The 16409-nt window shown below is 46.8% G+C and overlaps 1 protein-coding gene across 2 annotated transcripts in view; it reads right to left on the bottom strand.

The window, feature by feature from the left end:
- Positions 1–16409, bottom strand: part of LOC121537348 (copine-5-like) — a 199091-nt gene that overhangs the window by 31794 nt on the left and 150888 nt on the right. For both annotated transcript variants that reach the window (XM_041845000.2, XM_041845001.2), the window contains 4 exons: positions 13484–13525; positions 12773–12848; positions 2686–2739; positions 1656–1717 (listed from right to left, as the gene is read on the bottom strand). In XM_041845000.2, coding sequence (XP_041700934.1) covers positions 1656–1717; positions 2686–2739; positions 12773–12848; positions 13484–13525 — 234 coding nt within the window. The remainder of the gene's footprint in view (positions 1–1655; positions 1718–2685; positions 2740–12772; positions 12849–13483; positions 13526–16409) is intronic.

Here is a 16409-nt window from a genome sequence, read left to right as displayed (position 1 = left end):
GGTAATAATAGCAGGTAGACTGTAATAGCAGGTAGACTAGTGGTAATAGTAGCAGGTAGACTGTAATAGCAGGTAGACTGGTGGTAATAATAGCAGGTAGACTGGTGGTAATAATAGCAGGTAGACTGGTGGTAATAGTAGCAGGTAGACTGTAATAGTAAGTAGACTGGTGGTAATAGTAGCAGGTAGACTGTAATACAGGTAGACTGGTGGTAATAATAGCAGGGAGACTGTAATACAGGTAGACTGGTGGTAATAATAGCAGGTAGACTGTAATACAGGTAGACTAGTGGTAATAATAGCAGGTAGACTGTAATAGCAGGTAGACTGGTGGTAATAATAGCAGGTAGACTGTAATACAGGTAGACTGGTGGTAAGAATAGCAGGTAGACTGTAATAGCAGGTAGACTGGTGGTAATAATAGCAGGTAGACTGTAATAGCAGGTAGACTGGTGGTAATAATAGCAGGTAGACTGTAATAGCAGGTAGACTGGTGGTAATAATAGCAGGTAGACTGTAATAGCAGGTAGACTGGTGGTAATAATAGCAGGTAGACTGTAATAGCAGGTAGACTGGTGGTAATAATAGCAGGTAGACTGTAATAGCAGGTAGACTGGTGGTAATAATAGCAGGTAGACTGTAATACAGGTAGACTGGTGGTAAGAATAGCAGGTAGACTGTAATAGCAGGTAGACTGGTGGTAAGAATAGCAGGTAGACTGTAATAGCAGGTAGACTGTAATAGCAGGTAGACTGGTGGTAATAATAGCAGGTAGACTGTAATAGCAGGTAGACTGGTGGTAATAATAGCAGGGAGACTGTAATAGTAAGTAGACTGGTGGTAATAATAGCAGGTAGACTGTAATAGTAAGTAGACTGGTGGTAATACTAGCAGGTAGACTGGTGGTAATAATAGCAGGTAGACTGTAATAGCAGGTAGACTTTAAAATAACTGTCAGGGTGAGTCTGTGTCTGACAGACAGGCAGAGCAAGAGTTGCAGTTGGCTACGTCCCAAATGGTACCCTATTCCCTATGTAGTGCAGTACCTTTGGCCAGGGCCCATTGGGTGTAGTGCACCATAAAGGGAATATGGTGTTGTCTGACAGACAGGCAGAACGTGTTGTCATGTAGCCGTCAGAGACCTCAGGAGGTCAAGTTGAACTCGTCTACAGCCCCAACAGAACAGGAGGAGGTACACTTCTGATCCGTGCACTATACAGGGAATAGGGTGCCAGTTGAACCACAGACAAACATAAATACTGAAAACGGTGGAAGGTTTCATCTAGGGTCAAATGAATGTGTAATTTTATCTTTTATCATTCAATAACCCTGCCTGACTGTCTGTTGGACCTGGTCACATGGTATGTCTAGATATGGCCGATCTCATCTTCGCTCACTAAAGTCTTCAACAGCTATTTCTAAAATCTGTCAAATGCAACAGGAAGCGAATAGATTTATCAACTCTTGCAGTGGGCTACAGTGGAAGTTGTCCTTCAAGAGTTGCTGAATTTCCTCTTGACTTCAGCTCTTCATCTGCAGGGTACCCTTTTCAGATGTAACATCAGGATCAGAATAGAGACTTGAGGCTAGTTTCAAAAGTTGTCATGTTTTTGTATATTGAAATATATGTAATGTAAACTTCTGAACCAGCTCACCCTCCTTTAATGTAGTCGAGGAATGTGTGTTCTGACTCCACCGTGAACGACAGCATGGTCACCTGGGTAGAAAAATATATTCAAAGCAGTTACCCAACAGTTATATTCACCACTTAGGTAATCAACACAAAGTCACAAACACAATGTATTCACCAATTTAATCATAATTACTCACCACATCAGTAATCAAAACAATCATAATTTACCAATTACTAATTTAAACATTAAATACATTAACAGTTAGCACCCACGCCTACAGGCCCCCAGGGTTAACCAACCGCTTCCCAAGAGTGATTCATCTAGGTAGAATGAGTTTGTTTGACATCAGAGCGGCATATTAGTATTAGAACATCGATCCATCTCAATCACACACTCGCACACACACACACACACACACACACACACACAAAGAGACACACACACACACACACAGATCCATCTCACTGAGGTGTGATGAGAGCAACATGATGGATGTCTCCCGCTCTGATTTTAATTATCTAGTCACCGTCATCGTATTGAGGCTCAGCATCCCAAAGTGTGTGTGTGTGTGTGTGTGTGTGGGCCCAGGCAATAATAACAATGCACTGATTTCCTCCTAAACATCAGTCACTGACTGGGCATGGCAGCCAATCAGTCACTGATAGGACAACAGAGGACATGTGGAAGAGGTGTGATGATGTGACTTTATGCATCTCTATGTATTCTGACCATTTCACCGTGTTTGAGGTCATAACAACTTTATTTCCTCTCTGGTGTTATTTGTTCATTATCTCTAGACTCTAAACTATAACAAAACAAAGTATCTAAAGTACAGTATCTTGTTAAGTATCCTTGAATGGATTTAGAAGAGACAACAAACAGTTAGCTAAGGAAATTAAACCACCGCTCTTTTTTTAAAATTGCAATCCACTAACCACAAACTAATTTTTAGAACACAACAACAAACAGAGATGACGGGGAAGAAATATGCGGTTGCACCAGGCAGGAAGAGATGTTCTATATTTTAATCTGGAGCTTTTCACAGACTCACCGTCCCAGAATTGATGTATCTCTTCTTCTTGATCTTCTTCTTGGCGTTCACCACCTAGGATTCAACAACCACAATTTGAGCTTGATATCATAGATTTGTAAAAAAGAAAATCCCATCAAATGTCTCCATTCCCATGGGCCAGTTAAGCAATAAGGCCTGAGGGGGTGTGGTATATGTCCGATATAGTTCAGTCCAGTCTTTCCATTGGGGTCTACCCGGGGTGTATTCACCGTGGTTTGTATCTCTGAACAGCATATGTCAATATACACGTGTTAACACACAAAGGCATGCAGGCTTACACACGCACGCACGCACACAAGAGCACACGCGCGCACACACACACACGCACGCACGCACGCACGCACGCACGCACGCACGCACGCACGCACGCACGCACGCACACACACACACACACACACACACACACACACACACACACACACACACACACACACACACACAGCGAGAACAGGACCTCACTGACTGCCAATGAGGTTCAGCAGGACCCTGCACAGCTTCTACCCCCCAAAGCTATATGACTGCTAAATAGTTAACCAATAGCTACCCGGACTATCTGCATTGACCCTTTTTGCACCAACTCTTTTGACTCATCACATACGCTGCTGCTACTGTTTATTATCTATCCTGTTGTCTAGTCACTTTACCCCTACCTACAGTATACTGCTGCTACTGTCTATTATCTATCCTGTTGCCTAGTCACTTTACCCCTACCTACAGTATACTGCTGCTACTGTCTATTATCTATCCTGTTGTCTAGTCACTTTACCCCTACCTACAGTATACTGCTGCTACTGTCTATTATCTATCCTGTTGTCTAGTCACTTTACCCCTACCTACAGTATACTGCTGCTACTGTCTATTATCTATCCTGTTGTCTAGTCACTTTACCCCTACCTACTGTCTATTATCTATCCTGTTGTCTAGTCACTTCACCCCTACCTACAGTATACTGCTGCTACTGTTTATTATCTATCCTGTTGCCTAGTCACTTTACCCATACATACAGTACCGTTCAACAGTTTGGGGTCACTTAGAAATGTCCTTGTTTTCCATGAAAACATACATTAAATTAGTTTGAATAGGAAATATAGCAAAATGAATAGGAAATGTAGTCATTGACAAGGTTAGAAATAATGATTTTTAATTGAAATAATAATTGTGTGTCACGATCGTTGAGAGACAGGTCAGACCAAGGTGCAGCGTGGTATGCGTACATGTTTATTAATACGAATAAACACTTGACAAAATAACAAAACAACGAAACGTGAAGCTCAAACAGTGGCTTCAACACAACAAGCCAAACGCGAGTCAAGATCCCACAACTAAGGTAGGCAACCAGGCTAAGTATGATCCCCAATCAGAGACAACAAGCGACAGCTGCCTCTGATTGGGAATCACACCCGGCCAAACATAGAAATCTCAAACTAGATCTACAACCTAGAAATACAATAACATAGAATTCAACAGAAACTCACACCCTGACCTAACCAACAAGAGTTCTCTCGATCAGGGCGTGACATTGTGTCCTTCAAACTTTGCATTGTCCTGTTGTAGGAGGAAATTGGCTCCAATCAAGCGCCGTCCACAGGGTATAGCATGGCGTTGCAAAATGGAGTGATAGCCTTCCTTCTTCAAGATCCCTTTTACCATGTACAAATCTCCCACTTTACCACCCCCAAAGCACCCCCAGACCATCACATTGCCTCCACCATGCTTGATAGATGGCATCAAGCACTCCTCCAGCACCTTTTCATTTGGTCTGCGTCTCACAAATGTTCTTCTTTGTGATCCGAACACCTCAAACTTAGATTCGCCTGTCCATAACACTTTTTTCCAATCTTCCTCTGTCCAGTGTCTGTGTTCTTTTGCCAATCTTAATCTTTTCTTTTTATTGAACAGTCTGAGATATGGCTTTTTCTTTGCAACTCTGCCTAGAAGGTCAGCATCCCGGAGTCGCCTCTTCACTGTTGACGTTGAGACTGGTGTTTTGCGGGTACTATTTAATGAAGCTGACCTGTGAGGTGTCTGTTTCTCAAACTAGACACTCTAATGTATTTGGCCTCTTGCTCAGTTGTGCTCCGGGGCCTCCCACTCCTCTTTCTATTCTGGTTAGAGCCAGTTTGTGCTGTTCTGTGAAGGGAGTAGTACACAGCGTTGTACGAGATCTTCAGTTTCTTGGCAATTTCTCGCATGGAATAGCCTTCATTTCTCAGAACAAGAATAGACTGACGAGTTTCAGAAGAAAGTTCTTTGTTTTTCGACAATTGCTGATGCTCCAGATACTCAACTAGTCTCAAGAAGGCCAGTTTTATTGCTTCTTTAATCAGCACAACAGTTTCCAGCTGTGCTAACATAATTGCAAAAGGGTTTTCTAATGATCAATTAGCCTTTTAAAATGATAAACTTGGATTAGCAAACACAACGTTCCATCGGCTTACTAGCCACTACCGCTCCATTTATCATCACTCCATTTGTCTTGTCTTGTCTTGTCAATCACACACACCTGGTACTCATTCCCTCATTAGTCTGTGTATAAGTGTTCCCTCTGCCCCCTTGTCCTTTGTAAGTGATTGTTCATTGTGAGAGTGAGTAGCTCGGTTGAGCTACTCTTTCCTTGTATGTAGCCAAGGTGGATCTTTCCCCTTGTGCTAGTTTCGTTTTGACGCTTGCTGCGCTTTATTCATGTACACTGAATAAACTCCGGATTTCGGTGTTTTACCTCCTGCGCCTGACTCCGTCATTCACACCTCATCACAGACGTTTCCAGCTACAATAGCCATTTACAACATTAACAATGTCTACACTGTATTTCTGATCAATTTCATGTTATTTTAATGGACAAAAAAAAAGGACATTTCTAAGTGACTCTAAACTTTTGAACTGTATTGTATATGTTCATACAGTACATGGTCTTGTGTGCGGCTGCTCGGCAACGGAAACCCATTTCATTAAACAGTTATTGTGGTGACGTTGCTTCCAGAGGCAGTTTGGAACTCGGTAGTGAGTGTTGCAAGTGAGGACAGATGATTCTTACGCGCTTTGCGCTTCAGCACTCAGCGGTCCTGTTCTGTGAGCTTGTGTGGCCTACCACTTCGCGGCTAAGCCGTTGTTGCTCCGAGACGTTTCCACTTCACAATGACAGCACTTACAGTTGACCGGGGGAGCTCTAGCAGGGCAGAAATTTCACAAACTGACTTGTTGGAAAGGTGGCATCCTATGACGGTGCCAAGTTGAAAGTCACTGAGCTATTCAGTAAGGCCATTCTACTGCAAATGTTTGTCTATGGAGATTGAATGGCTCTGTGCTCGATTTTATACACCTGTAAGCAACAGGTGTGGCTGAAATAGCCGAATCCACTGATTTGAAGGGGTGTCCACATACTTTTGTATATATAATGTATCTACCTCAATGACCTTGTGCACATCGACTCGGTACTGGTAACCTGTGTATATAGCCAAGTTATCGTTACTCATTGTGCATTTATTTATGTCCCGTCCCCTTTCCCCCTCTCCTTCCTCTCGCCCGTCTACCCGGCGTCTCCCCCAGGCCTCTCTATCCTCTCCGTCACAGAGTCGTGGTTCTCCTCCTGGCCTGGTAAAGACTCAGGCTTCCCCAATCATCTCCCCCTACAGACTTAATGCACTGTGTCATAGCCATCACTCAGTGGTTGGGTCATATAATACAACACAGGTCTCCAAACAATTATTCTCGCTTACTCACTCTCTCTCTCTCTCTCTCTCTCTCTCTCTCTCTCTCTCTCTCTCTCCACTCTCCCTACATCTCTCCCTACCTCTCTCTCCATCTCTCCCTACCCCTCTCTCCATCTCTCCCTACCTCTCTCTCCATCTCTTCCTACCCCTCTCTCCATCTCTCCCTATCTCTCACCCCCTCTCTCTCTCGCCATCTCTCCATCTCTCTCCATCTCTCCCTACCTTTCCCCCTCTCTCTCTCTCCATCTCTCCCTCTCTCTCTCCAGCTCTCCCTACTTCTCTCTCCATCTCTCCCTACCTCTCTCTCCATCTCCCTACCTCTCTCTCCATCTCTCCCTACCTCTCTCACTCTCTCTCTCTCCATCTCTCCCTACCTCTCTCTCCATCTCTCCATCTCTCCCTACCTCTCTCCCACTCTCTCTCTCTCCATCTCTCCCTACCTCTCTCTCCATCTCTCCCTACCTCTCTCCCCCTCCCTCTCTCTCTCTCTCTCTCTCTCTCTCTCTCTCTCTCTCTCTCTCTCTCTCTCTCTCTCTCTCTCTCTCTCTCGCCATCTCTCCCTACCTCTCTCTCCATCTCTCCCTCTCTCTCTCTCCATCTCTCCCTACCTCTCTCTCCATCTCTCCCTCTCTCTCTCTCCATCTCTCCCTACCTCACTCTCCATCTCTCCCTCTCTCTCAATCTCTCCCTACCCCTCTCTCCATCTCTCCCTACCTCTCTCTCCATCTCTCCCTACCTCTCTCTCCATCTCTCTCTATCTCTCTCCATCTCTCCCTCTCTCCCTACCTCTCTCTCCATCTCTCCATCTCTCTCTCCATCTCTCCCTACCTCTCTCTCCATCTCCCTACCTCTCTCTCCATCTCTCCCTACCTCTCTCTCCATCTCTCTCTATCTCTCTCCATCTCTCCCTCTCTCTCTCCATCTCTCCCTACCTCTCTCTCCATCTCTCCCTCTCTCTCTCCATCTCTCCCTACCTCTATCTCCATCTCCCTACCTCTCTCTCCATCTCTCCCTAACTCTCTCCCCCTCTCTCTCTCTCCATCTCTCCCTATCTCTCTCTCCATCTCTCCCTCTCTCTCTCTCCATCTCTCCCTACCTCACTCTCCATCTCTCCCTCTCTCTCAATCTCTCCCTACCCCTCTCTCCATCTCTCCCTACCTCTCTCTCCATCTCTCCCTACCTCTCTCTCCATCTCTCTCTATCTCTCTCCATCTCTCCCTCTCTCCCTACCTCTCTCTCCATCTCTCCATCTCTCTCTCCATCTCTCCCTACCTCTCTCTCCATCTCCCTACCTCTCTCTCCATCTCTCCCTACCTCTCTCTCCATCTCTCTCTATCTCTCTCCATCTCTCCCTCTCTCTCTCCATCTCTCCCTACCTCTCTCTCCCTCTCTCTCTCCATCTCTCCCTACCTCTATCTCCATCTCCCTACCTCTCTCTCCATCTCTCCCTAACTCTCTCCCCCTCTCTCTCTCTCCATCTCTCCCTACCTCTCTCTCCATCTCTCCCTACCTCTCTCTCCATCTCTCCCTACCTCTCTCTCCATCTCTCCTATCTCTCTCCATCTCTCCCTCTCTCTCTCTCCATCTCTCCCTCTCTCTCTCCATCTCTCCCTACCTCTCTCTCCATCTCTCCCTATCTCTCTCCATTTCTCCTTCTCCCTCTCCATCTCTCCCTACCTCTCTCTTCTTCTCTCCCTCTCTCTCTCCATCTCTCCCTACCTCTCTCTCCATCTCTCCCTACCTCTCTCTCCATCTCTCCCTACCCGTCTCTCCACATCTCCCTACCTCTATCTCCATCTCTCCCTACCTCTCTCCCCCTCTCTCTCTCTCGCCATCTCTCCCTCTCTCTCCATCTCTCCCTACCTCTCCTCTCTCTCTCTCTCCATCTCTCCCTCTCTCTCTCCATCTCTCCCTCTCTCTCTCCATCTCTCCCTACCTCTCTCTCCATCTCTCCCTCTCTCTCTCATCTCTCCCTACCTCTCTCTCCATCTCTCCCTCTCTCTCCATCTCTCCCTACCTCCCTCTCTCCATCTCTCCCTCTCTCTCTCCATCTCTCCCTCTCTCTCTCCATCGTTCCCTACCCCTCTCTCCACATCTCACTACGTCTATCTCCATCTCTCCCTACCTCTCTCCCCTTCTCTCTCTCGCCATCTCTCCCCCTCTCTCCATCTCTCCTTACCTCTCCCCCTCTCTCTCCATCTCTCCCTCTCTCTCTCTCAGCTCTCCCTACCTCTCTCCATCTCTCCCTATCTCTCTCCATCTTTCCCTCTCTCTCTCTCCATCGTTCCCTACCTCTCTCTCCATCTCCCTACCTCTCTCTCCATCTCTCCCTACCTCTCTCTCCATCTCTCCCTACCCCTCTCTCCATCTCTCCCTACCTCTCTCTCCATCGTTCCCTACCCCTCTCTCCATCTCTCCCTCTCTCTCTCTCCATCTCTCCCTACCTCACTCTCCATCTCTCCCTCTCTCTCAATCTCTCCCTACCCCCTCTCTCCATCTCTCCCTACCTCTCTCTCCATCTCTCCCTACCTCTCTCTCCATCTCTCTCTATCTCTCTCCATCTCTCCCTCTCTCCCTACCTCTCTCTCCATCTCTCCATCTCTCTCTCCATCTCTCCCTACCTCTCTCTCCATCTCCCTACCTCTCTCTCCATCTCTCCCTACCTCTCTCTCCATCTCTCTCTATCTCTCTCCATCTCTCCCTCTCTCTCTCCATCTCTCCCTACCTCTCTCTCCATCTCTCCCTCTCTCTCTCCATCTCTCCCTACCTCTATCTCCATCTCCCTACCTCTCTCTCCATCTCTCCCTAACTCTCTCCCCCTCTCTCTCTCTCCATCTCTCCCTACCTCTCTCTCCATCTCTCCCTACCTCTCTCTCCATCTCTCTCTCTCATCTCTCCATCTCTCCCTCCCTCTCTCTCTCTCCATCTCTCCCTCTCTCTCTCCATCTCTCCCTACCTCTCTCTCCATCTCTCCCTATCTCTCTCCATTTCTCCTTCTCTCTCTCCATCTCTCCCTACCTCTCTCTCCTTCTCTCCCTCTCTCTCTCCATCTCTCCCTACCTCTCTCTCCATCTCTCCCTACCTCTCTCTCCATCTCTCCCTACCCGTCTCTCCACATCTCCCTACCTCTATCTCCATCTCTCCCTACCTCTCTCCCCCTCTCTCTCTCTCGCCATCTCTCCCTCTCTCTCCATCTCTCCCTACCTCTCCTCTCTCTCTCTCTCCATCTCTCCCTCTCTCTCTCCATCTCTCCCTCTCTCTCTCTCCATCTCTCCCTACCTCTCTCTCCATCTCTCCCTCTCTCTCTCATCTCTCCCTATTCTCTCTCCATCTCTCCCTCTCTCTCTCCATCTCTCCCTACCCCTCTCTCCATCTCTCCCTACCTCTCTCTCCATCTCTCCCTACCTCTCTCTCCATCGTTCCCTACCCCTCTCTCCACATCTCACTACGTCTATCTCCATCTCTCCCTACCTCTCTCCCCTTCTCTCTCTCGCCATCTCTCCCCCTCTCTCCATCTCTCCTTACCTCTCCCCCTCTCTCTCCATCTCTCCCTCTCTCTCTCCAGCTCTCCCTACCTCTCTCCATCTCTCCCTATCTCTCTCCATCTTTCCCTCTCTCTCTCTCCATCGTTCCCTACCTCTCTCTCCATCTCCCTACCTCTCTCTCCATCTCTCCCTACCTCTCTCTCCATCTCTCCCTACCCCTCTCTCCATCTCTCCCTACCTCTCTCTCCATCGTTCCCTACCCCTCTCTCCACATCTCACTATGTCTATCTCCATCTCTCCCTACCTCTCTCCCCTTCTCTCTCTCCCCATCTCTCCCCCTCTCTCCATCTCTCCTTACCTCTCCCCCTCTCTCTCCATCTCTCCCTCTCTCTCTCCAGCTCTCCCTACCTCTCTCCATCTCTCCCTATCTCTCTCTCCATCTTTCCCTCTCTCTCTCTCCATCGTTCCCTACCTCTCTCTCCATCTCCCTACCCCTCTCTCCACATCTCCCTACGTCTATCTCCATCTCTCCCTACCTCTCTCCCCTTCTCTCTCTCGCCATCTCTCCCCTCTCTCCATCTCTCCCTACCTCTCCCCCTCTCTCTCCATCTCTCCCTCTCTCTCTCCAGCTCTCCCTACCTCTTTCTCCATTTCTCCCTATCTCTCTCCATCTTTCCCTCTCTCTCTCTCCATCGTTCCCTACCTCTCTCTCCATCGTTCCCTACCTCTCTCTCCATCTCCCTACCTCTCTCTCCATCTCTCCCTACCTCTCTCTCCATCTCTCCCTACCCCTCTCTCCATCTCTCCCTACCTCTCTCCCCTCTCTCTCTCGCCATCTCTCCATTTCTCCCTACCTCTCCCCTCTCTCTCTCTCTCCATCTCTCACTACCTCTCTCTCCATCTCTCCCTCTCTCTCCACATCTCTCTACCTCTATCTCCATCTCTCCCTGCCTCTCTCCCCCTCTCTCTCTCGCCATCTCTCCCTCTCTCTCCATCTCTCCCTTCCTCTCCCCTCTCTCTCTCTCCATCTCTCCCTACCCCTCTCTCCATCTCTCCCTACCTCTCTCTTCATCTCTCCCTACCTCTCTCTCCATCTCTCCCTACCTCTCTCCCCCTCTCTCTCTCGCCATCTCTCCCTCTCCCTCCATCTCTCCCTACCTCTCCCCCCCTCTCTCCATCTCTCCCTCTCTCTCTCCATCTCTCCCTACCTCTCTCTCATCTCTCCCTCTCTCTCTCTCCATCTCTCCCTACCTATCTCTCCATCTCTCCCTACCCCTCTCTCCATCTCTCCCTACCTCTCTCTCCATCTCTCCCTACCTCTCTCTCCATCTCTCCCTATCTCTCTCCCTCTCTCTCTCCATCTCTACCTACCCCTCTCTCCATCTCTCCCTACCTCTCTCTCCATCTCCCTACCTCTCTCTCCATCTCTCCCTACCTCTCTCCCCCTCTATTTCTCCATCTCTCCCTACCTCTCTCTCCATCTCTCCCTACCTCTCTCTCCATCTCTCCCTACCTCTCTCCATCTCTCCCTATCTCTCCCCTCTCTCTCCATCTCTCCCTACCTCTCTCCCCCTCTCTCTCTCCATCTCCCCCAGTCTCTCTCTCTCCATCTCTCCCTACCTCTCTCTCCATCTCTCCCTATCTCTCTCCATCTCTCCCTCCCTCTCTCTCCATCTCTCCCTCTCTCTCTCCATCTCTGCCTACCTCTCTCTCCATCTCTCCTATTCCCCTCTCTCTCTCCATCTCTCCCTACCTCTTTCTCCATCTCCTCTCTCTCCATCTCTCCCTCCCTCTCTCTCCATCTCTCCCTCTCTCTCTCCATCTCTGCCTACCTCTCTCTCCATCTCTTCCTATGTCTTTCCATTTCTCCCTCTCTCTCTCCATCTCTCCCTACCTCTTTCTCCATCTCTCCCTCTCTCTCTCCATCTCTCCCTACCTCTCTCTCCATCTCTCCCTACCTCTCTCTCCATCTCTCCCTACCCATCTCTCCACATCTCCCTACCTCTATCTCCATCTCTCCCCACCTCTCTCCCCCTCTCTCTCTCGCCATCTCTCCCTCTCTCTCCATCTCTCCCTACCTCTCCCCTATCTCTCCATCTCTCCCTCTCTCTCTCCATCTCTCCTTGCCTCTCTCTCTCCTTCTCTCCCTCCTCCCCTTCTCCCCCTCCTTCCTAAATCCAGGTCCATGACTAATTGAGTAGCTAATGTAACGTAGCAACAGATTTAATGAGCAGGGACCAGCCGGAAACTGGGCCAGGGACTAATGTTCTTATATCCACCACACTGTACAGTCGCTGGCCTGCATCCCAAATGTCACCCTATTCTCTATTGACCTGGGCCAATATGGCTCTGGTCAAAAGTAGTGTATTATTTAGGTAACAGAGTGCCATTTGGGGTGCAGACCCTGTGCAGGGGGGCCAGGGAGTAGGCCTAATATCCATGCAGGGTCGTGGGAGAGAAGTCTAATCAAGGCCCTCTAGCCCTGCACTGTAGCTTTCCACCTCCTTCTAATTCTCATCCACTATGCTGTCCAAGTCGCTATTACCATAGCCAAACTCAGTGGGGTTCAGTGGCAGCAAGGGGAAAGTTATGCTAATGCTAGAATAAGGTTGACCAGACAGTAGCGCTAATGCTAATATTGTAGTAAGGTACTGTACATCTACTGACTGGGTAGCAGAGATTTTACGTCAGATTGTGCTTATATTCTACTTCAGCCAACAAGGGCCTGTGGTCTTTTTTTTATTTTTTATTTTTTTTTAAAGGTTTCTTTCGTTTTATTATCTCGGTTTTATCTGTATGCCCTTATGAGACATAAAGTGTTAGTGTGAATTGCATTGGGTCAGTGCACCCCCCTCCTCCATCTCCCCTCACCTCGTACACATTGAACTGGCTCTGGCCCCGGGACAGGTCTCGGTAGCTGGTGGTGAATTCACCGATGAAGTCATGACTGGAAGGTAAAGTACACAACAACAACAAAATGTCAGACCGTGTATATAGCCAGTCCCTCTGGGGTGTAGAAATATGATGGATACGTTGTGGACTTGGGCTCAACAGTGCAGGGATGAAGCTGCTGAAACATGTAGAGCAGTGTTGTAGTAGAAAGAAGTGGATCATTGTACATTATGGTTTTAGCCACTATCACCATGTAATAATAATAATAATAATATGCCATTTAGCAGACGCTTTTATCCGAAGCGACTTACAGTCATGCGTGCATACATTTTTGTGTATGGGTGGTCCCGGGGATCGAACCCACTACCTTGGCGTTACAAGCGCCATGCTCTACCAGCTGAGCTACAGAGGACCATGCGGGTTCTGGGCAGCTGATGCTAAGAGGTTGTCACAATGGTTTGTTGAGTTGGTAGTTGACATCATTCATGATGGGGATGTGTGAAGGTGTTTAGGTTGGGGGTCGGGAAGGTGCTTTATCTTGTAAAACATGATGAGGAATATCATAACACAAATCATACTCTAACATACATAAATCATTCCACGCCTGGAAAATAATCGAGGGGAAACATTAGTGTGTGTGTGTGTGTGTGTGTGTGTGTGTGTGTGTGTGTGTGTGTGTAGCCTCCTTACCTTCCATCTCTGTCCCAGTCGTACACCTCTGCCTTGATCGTCCTGAAAAACAAAGTGTGTGTTAGTGTGTGTGTTAGTGTGTGTGTTAGTGTGTGTGTGTTAGTGTGTGTGTTAGTGTGTGTTAGTGTGTGTGGTAGTGTGTGTTAGTGTGTGTGTTAGTGTGTGTGTTAGTGTGTGTGTTAGTGTGTGTGTTAGTGTGTGTGTGTGTGTGTTAGTGTGTGTGTTATTGTGTTAGTGTGTGTTAGTGTGTGTGTGTTTGTGTGTGTTAGTGTGTGTACGTTAGTGTGTGTGTTAGTGTGTGTTAGTGTGTGTGTGTGTGTGTGTGTGTGTGTGTTAGTGTGTGTTAGTGTGTGTGTTAGTGTGTGTTAGTGTGTGTTAGTGTGTGTTAGTGTTTGTGTGTGTGTGTGTTAGTGTGTGTTAGTGTGTGTGTGTGTGTGTTAGTGTGTGTGTTAGTGTGTGTTAGTGTGTATGGTAGTGTGTGTGTTAGTGTTTGTTAGTGTGTGTGTTAGTGTGTGTGTTAGTGTTTGTTAGTGTGTGTGTTAGTGTGTGTGTGTGTTAATGTGTGTGTTAGTGTGTGTGTTAGTGTTTGTTAGTGTGTGTGTGTTAGTGTGTGTGTTAGTGTGTGTGTGTGTTAGTGTGTGTGTTAGTGTTTGTTAGTGTGTGTGTTAGCGTGTGTGTTAGTGTTTGTTAGTGTGTGTGTATTAGCGTGTGTGTTAGTGTTTGTTAGTGTGTGTGTGTTAGTGTGTGTGATAGTGTTTGTTAGTGTGTGTGTGTGTTAGTGTTTGTTAGTGTGTGTGTGTTAGTGTGTGTGTTAGTGTGTGTGTTAGTGTGTGTGTGTGTGTGTGTGTTAGCGTTTGTTAATATGTCTATCTACTTCCACTGGACCTCCACCAGTGTCCTACTGTCCTTCAGGGCAGGAGTCTAGAATTCTCAGAAAGTGTTATTGGAATGACTGGAGTCTTTAGAATTTAATTGGGCAATCTGGGATTCAAACAATGTGTTTGTTTGGTAAACAGCTGAGGGATGGGGCTGGAGAAAATATATTTTGGGTTGTGATGGAGTAAGACAGCTGAACTAAGCTCATGACGCATTTATAAGTTATATTCTTTAATAATCTATATATAATTAATTAAAAAGTCGAAAATTGGATGCACCAATCAATCCCAAATTGCCCCTTTAAGATGCCTGAGAGCTGGACTATTAAAAGTCTCTGACTGTATTTGGTTTCTACAGCAGTGAGACAGGCCATTTAAACCTCAGTACGCATTAAGCAACCCTGACAATTAAATCAATCATAGCCAGAGCAGTTCACATAACACCCTTGAGACTAATGTTTGAGTGAACGCACATGAAAAGGTTTCAAAAGAGCATTTAAGGGGGGATAGAAATTTTTAAAAAAAAATCAATTATCCTATCAAGAGAATTTAACGCTTTTACAAAGAGGCTGAGGAGGATTTAAAAACCACATTAGCTAATTACATACCTTGAAATTAATAATCAAATAAAGCGAATACGTCTGAAACGGCTTTATGTAATTACAATAAATGCGAACTTTAAATGAAGTGGAGCTACAAACATAAAGACCCAGTTTAATTAATTTCAAATTTAATGTCAACTGAATTTGTGAGTGCAGACGGAAGTTTCTATCCGAGGAGATAGAGTTAAGATACAAAGAGTTTCCCAAACTTTTGGGGTGAGTTGTTTCCAACCTCCCGCCTGCCAAAGGTAGACAACAACCCCCTAAGGGGGGAACACATCATGATGATTAGAGTTCCCAAAATAAGTAGGAGGAAGCAGGGAACCCAAAATAAGCCTGGCTGAGAGAGAGGGCAGACAGACACATCCTCTCCTCCTTCACATCACTCAGACACAGATCACATGGGTTTCCCCCCAAGGCCCTGTCAATCAGCTATCATCACCCAAACCAGGAGGGGGGAAACACTGCTACAGTCCTACCCTGCTATCCCTGCCGTAATGTATACTGCCTTAAACACATTGAGAGAGAGAGAGATAACCCCTGTTGTAAACATTTGATTGACAGACATGAGAAGGAACTGATGTATTTTGACATTAGGCTAGCGCCCCTGATGATTCCCTACTGATACGCTTGTCAAAGTCAATTTGCTCTCATTTCCCTTCTATGTCAATGATGAAACCAAGGTGAAACAGGAAACCAACCCAATAATGTTTACAACACAGTGACTACATAACATACAGTGGGGGAAAAAAGTATTTAGTCAGCCACCAATTGTGCAAGTTCTCCCACTTAAAAAGATGAGAGAGGCCTGTAATTTTCATCATAGGTACACGTCAACTATGACAGACAAAATGAGATTTTTTTTCCCCTGAAAATCACATTGTAGGATTTTTAATGAATTTATTGGCAAATTATGGTGGAAAATAAGTATTTGGTCACCTACAAACAAGCAAGGTTTCTGGCTCTCACAGACCTGTAACTTCTTCTTTAAGAGGCTCCTCTGTCCTCCACTCGTTACCTGTATTAATGGCACGTGTTTGAACTTGTTATCAGTATAAAAGACACCTGTCCACAACCTCAAACAGTCACACTCCAAACTCCACTATGGCCAAGACCAAAGAGCTGTCAAAGGACACCAGAAACAAAATTGTAGACCTGCACCAGGCTGGGAAGACTGAATCTGCAATAGGTAAGCAGCTTGGTTTGAAGAAATCAACTGTGGGAGCAATTATTAGGAAATGGAAGACATACAAGACCACTGATAATCTCCCTCGATCTGGGGCTCCACGCAAGATCTCACCCCGTGGGGTCAAAATGAATATGCATAATGAAAGTCTGAGTGTTCTAGGTGGTTACGTGAGACAACATGGCTGAGACATGTACCATCTGTATAAGGGCTGGTTCAGAAAGATCCGGAAAAAAACAAACATTCCATGCATCACAATCACA

Source organism: Coregonus clupeaformis, chromosome 24, assembly GCF_020615455.1.
Source record: "Coregonus clupeaformis isolate EN_2021a chromosome 24, ASM2061545v1, whole genome shotgun sequence".
Classification (NCBI taxonomy): Eukaryota; Metazoa; Chordata; class Actinopteri; order Salmoniformes; family Salmonidae; genus Coregonus; species Coregonus clupeaformis.
The sequence above is the reverse complement of the archived record's forward strand: the minus strand, read 5'-3'. Positions and strand labels throughout refer to the sequence as shown.